The sequence below is a fragment of the Medicago sativa genome, chromosome 6 (genome assembly GCF_051527215.1).
Source record: "Medicago sativa cultivar Bolivia chromosome 6, Bolivia_mono, whole genome shotgun sequence".
NCBI lineage: Eukaryota > Viridiplantae > Streptophyta > Magnoliopsida > Fabales > Fabaceae > Medicago > Medicago sativa.
In genome coordinates, this window is record NC_140754.1 from 65,342,204 (window position 1) to 65,346,894 (window position 4,691).

General features: G+C 33.5%; 1 protein-coding gene across 2 annotated transcripts; it reads left to right on the forward strand.

Moving 5' to 3' along the window:
- Positions 1-4,691, forward strand: LOC146916361 (uncharacterized). Of its 2 annotated transcripts, none has more exons than XM_085718506.1 (3): positions 1-1,401; positions 2,773-3,924; positions 4,021-4,691. In XM_085718506.1, the coding sequence occupies exon 1, from the start codon at positions 100-102 to the stop codon at positions 1,387-1,389; it is 1,290 nt and encodes a 429-aa protein (XP_085574632.1). In that variant the 5' UTR covers positions 1-99; the 3' UTR covers positions 1,390-1,401; positions 2,773-3,924; positions 4,021-4,691. The 2 variants fall into 2 exon arrangements, with proteins under 2 accessions (XP_085574632.1, XP_085574633.1); XM_085718507.1 differs by having other exon boundaries at positions 3,831-3,924; positions 4,021-4,343.

The following is a 4,691-nucleotide window of genomic DNA, read 5'->3' on the forward strand; positions in this document are numbered from 1 at the left end:
AAGCCGCGAATCTTGTTCAGCTGCTTCATAGACACAAACAAAGAAGAGAGATTTTCCCCAATTTCCATTTCCGCTCACCAACGACTCTCCATCTCTCAAATGGCGTCACTCTGTTTCTTCAGGTTTCCTTCTTTTTCTTCTAATCCCTCTTTTCTTTTTACAAGAACACTTTACTATTCTCACTCTAGATTTGTTCCCAATAATGAATCCCACCCCATCCATTGTCGAATTCGGCAAAATCTTAGTTATGGAACCTTGATCAATGGACTGTGCAAAATTGGAGAAACAAGAGCAGCCTTGCAGATGTTGAAACAAATTGAAGGGAAATTGGTCAACACCAATGTGGTAATGTATAGCACAATCATTGATGGGTTTTGTAAAGATAAGCTTGTAAATGATGCCTATGCGTTGTATTCTGAAATGATTACAAAGAGAATTTCTCCTACCGTTGTCACTTTCAATTCTCTAATCTATGGATTTTGCATCGTTGGTCAATTGAAAGATGCATTTGGTTTGTTGCGTGAAATGGTATTGAAAAACATCAACCCAGATGTTTATACTTTTAATATATTGGTTGATGCTCTTTGTAAGGAAGGAAATGTGAAAGGAGCTAAGAATTTCTTAGTTGTGATGATGAAAGATGGTGTTATACCAGATGTTGTTACATACAATTCATTAATGGATGGATATTGCCTAGTTAATGAAGTGAACAAGGCCAAACATGTGTTAAACATTATTTCTCAAATGGGAGTGGCTCCTGATGCTCATAGCTATAATATCATGATTAACGGATTCTGTAAGATTAAAATGGTCAATGAAGCCTTGATTCTCTTTAAGGAAATGTGTTGCAGAGGAATTGCTCCTAATACGGTTACTTATAATTCTCTCATTGATGGTTTGTGCAAATCAGGTAGAATCTCCAATGCTTGGGAGCTTGTTGATGAGATGCGTGATAATGGCCAATCAGCTGATATATTCACTTACAATTCCTTAATAGATGCTTTATGCAAAAACCATCAGGTTGACAAGGCTATTGCATTAGTCAAGAAAATTAAAGACCAAGGCATTCAACTACATATGTACACATACGCTATACTTATTGATGGACTATGCAAAGGAGGACGACTTCAGAATGCACGAGATGTTTTTCAAGATCTTTTGATCAAGGGTTATAGTCTAGATGTTCAAACGTATACTATTATGATCAATGGACTTTGTAAAGTGGGTTTATTTGATGAAGTGGAGGCCTTGCTGTCAAAAATGGAGGACAATGGTATAATTCCTAACGCTGTAACTTATGAAACTATCATCCGGGCTTTATTTCATAAAGATGAGAATGAAAAGGCGGAGAAACTTCTTCGTGAAATGATTGCTAGAGGTCTACTATAATGGAAACACTAGGTAAGATGATTTCTCTATATACATTTGGTTTTTGAATTTTGATGACAGCTACCCAATATTAATTTTTTATATATTTTAGGAGCTTTTTTATTTGGTGTTATCGAGTTTAAATGATAGGAGACCATTGTAATGTTGTAATTTCTCTAATAATTCTCTCATACACTTGAAATATTAGGTAGATCTATGCTCCTTTTTCACATGTTCATCCGTTACTATGATATCTTTTGGGTGTCTTTATCTCTTGTAATACTCCACCACTGTTATGATAGCTGTAATTGTTTACTTTTTGAAATAAAAAATAGTTATTTCATTGAAGTCAATTTGAGAAATGCTCTCTCCTTCTCAATGATTTACTGACTATGTAATTTGCTCCACATATTACTTGTGATTTAACTACCATTTGACTTATTTTTATGCACTTGAAATTCACAGTGCCTACTACTGTGTTGGCTAGAGATTCAATTGTGCCTTGAAGTACAATGGGTTGATTTAATATATCTATATATTTTGGATTTCCAAGTTATTTTAAATTTTGTGATTGTTTACGTGAAATTGATGTTTAAAGATCGCAGTTTTGGTATATTATCATTTTCTTTTTTACTTTGTAATCTTGTTTTTAGAAGGTTGTTATTTCTACTTATGGAAATCATTGGTCACTATTTGTAAACCTTGTTTTCATGTGTATGTCTCTAGTTTGCATCTTCAGTAGAGGTGAATATTTTCATGAGGATTAAGTTTTGTCGTATGCTACAAGCTTCATTTCTAAATGAAGAGTTTGATGTAGTATATTTAGTGAAGCAGAACCAAGGAGTGGTTAATTTTGCAAAAAAAAAATAGGCTGGCTGGAAGAATATCTTAATGGACATTGATGGTTAGTGAGTGATTTTTTCATAGTCATGATGAATAAGGTTTAGTGATTAGTAGATTGATTATTTATCACATTTAATACCAAATTTCTGTGCTTAAAAGTAGTTTGCAAATATATTTTTAACAGAATAAGAGGTTGGAGTTTCAATGCACATATTGGTAGCTTGCATTTCTTCACGTAGTTGTCCATTATCTTTGCAATGTAGTGTCGATCACTTTTAGTGAGTTAAATAAAAAACCAATCTGAAAAGGTAGAAGCTTTGGAAGTTGATATTGTTCTTGTATATGGTTGTGTTTTATATGATTTATTGAGTGTTGAAATGAAGCAATAAGTCTATACAAGTTCTGTATATTAGCAAAATTGGTTATCTACAAGTCTGCATACATATTATTTGCATTTACGTTTTGAGGCAAAACGAAGACATGATGAAAACAAATAAGAATAGTTTACTCTGTTATATTTGTAATGCTTAGTTTTTTTTCTTTCTTGTCCTATGCTATCAGTCTGGACATATACTATTATGATCCATGGTCTTTGTTTAGAGGATTTGTTTGATGAAGCTCTGGCTCTGTTGTCAAAAAATGGAAGACAATGGTTGCGAAACAGTTACCCACGCTTTCATTAAAAATGCTGAGAACGAAAAGGCAGAGAAACTTCTACGTGAAATGATTGCTAGAGGTCTACTATAACGAAAGTACCAGTTAAGATGATTTATTGTTACTTATTAGGTTATTTTGAATTTGGATGACCATGTCTAGTCTTTTTATTTAATTAGTTTATTTACTTATATTTGCATTTACAGAGGATGCTGAACTACATAATGTAGTCATTGTCACTTTAGTTTTAATTCAAATTCATTTGTTGTTATGTTCATTTTCATATTTTAATGATACCGATGGTTTATTAAGGTTCTGACAGTTTTCAATCGAGGTAGAACTAGAATTGTGCGTGAGATTGAGTTCAACTATGTGTCTGTCCTATGATGTCTGTTAGAAATTACCCGAGATTATATGAAAATGTGAGAACTAGAAATGAACTTCTCCTCAGTTTTGTGTAATGAATGCATAGCACATTATTATTTCTTTTTCTCAATTTTTGGGACTGCCTTGCTAAAAAACAGAAAGTAGGAAAGTTTAGCAGATTTTATATTATCAACTCCAGTGATACTCACATTCTTGCTGTCTAGAAACTAGATGCAATTTGCAGCAAAAATTATATTCAGTTGGGGTAGGTAATTGAAGAAGCCAATGTCAGAACTCGTAAGTTGTTAACGGTTAAGGTTCCAGGTTGTCATGTCCCTCTCTCTCACCCCTAGCTTTGAATCATGTAGGGTTCTTGGGATTTCAATCTAATTAGAGGTCAATTCTAAAACTTAATAGGGTAGGTAACTTGCAACACATGGACCAACTTGTTTTCAAAGGACATATTTGGAAAGAGAATTTAAACTAGCATAATTTGATGTTTCTTGTTATTGTTGCTGGTTGTGCTATAATTGGTTGATACCTTATCTGTCTTGGAGTACTTGTGATTTTTTTTTTTTTGCTGTATTGGAGTATATTAGGGTGTATGGTAATCCAAGCTTGCTGATGAAAGGTATAGGAGTATGAAGGGGACAACATCCATAGGATACTGGTTTTAAAGGGCTGCAGGATGAAGTAAGTATAGAACATCGATGCACAGTGCTTCTTGTTTACTAACATGATGAAAACCCTGGTGATGGCTAGAGTATTAAGAATTTAAAGATTATGCAGGAAAGGAAGGGTGGATTTCTGTCAAGGAATGTTAAGCAAAGGTTAAATTTGATAGTTGTCAATGGCCTATTATCATGCATTGAATGAATTGGTGTCAAATGGAATGTTAAAATGCATAAATTTTCAAGGATGGTTGTGTTCTTGATAAGGTGTTGTCTTCTTGTTGTTTCAATGTATAATTCCTTATCTTCAAGCGACATGTTCTGCTTTTGGTCATGTAATGTTAATCTCGACATTTTAGAAATTCTTGGTTGCTGCCAATTTTGATTAATTTCGGTCACTGAGAGATATGTACGCACTTCATAAAGTGGTGTCTTTTTTATTGATGAGGTGTGTTTCTGCTATTTGTATTGAATAGAAGGATGCCGTGCTCTTTTTTTTCTTCTTAGCTGGTGTTGGTGGGTCTGACACAGTGTCTTATTTTAGTACTGTCTTGAGTTTGGTATAGGGTGGATGACTAATTGGTGTAGTCCATTAGATGATCTACAATATTTTACGATATAATATTGGAGTTTTGAGATCCCATGTTGTTTTCAGAATATCCACTAGTATTATAGTTGAATATAGTGATAACATATGCTTCCATTGCGAGATTCTTCATACTTGTATTATGTGGCATTCTGCCATCTAAGTTATTCTCTCTTGCTATTATAATAATTAATTACCTTTTG

Coding starts and splice junctions, on each gene's coding strand:
- LOC146916361 (XM_085718506.1), top strand. CDS start 100: ATGGCGTCACTCTGTTTCTTCAGGTTTCCTTCTTTTTCTTCTAATCCC.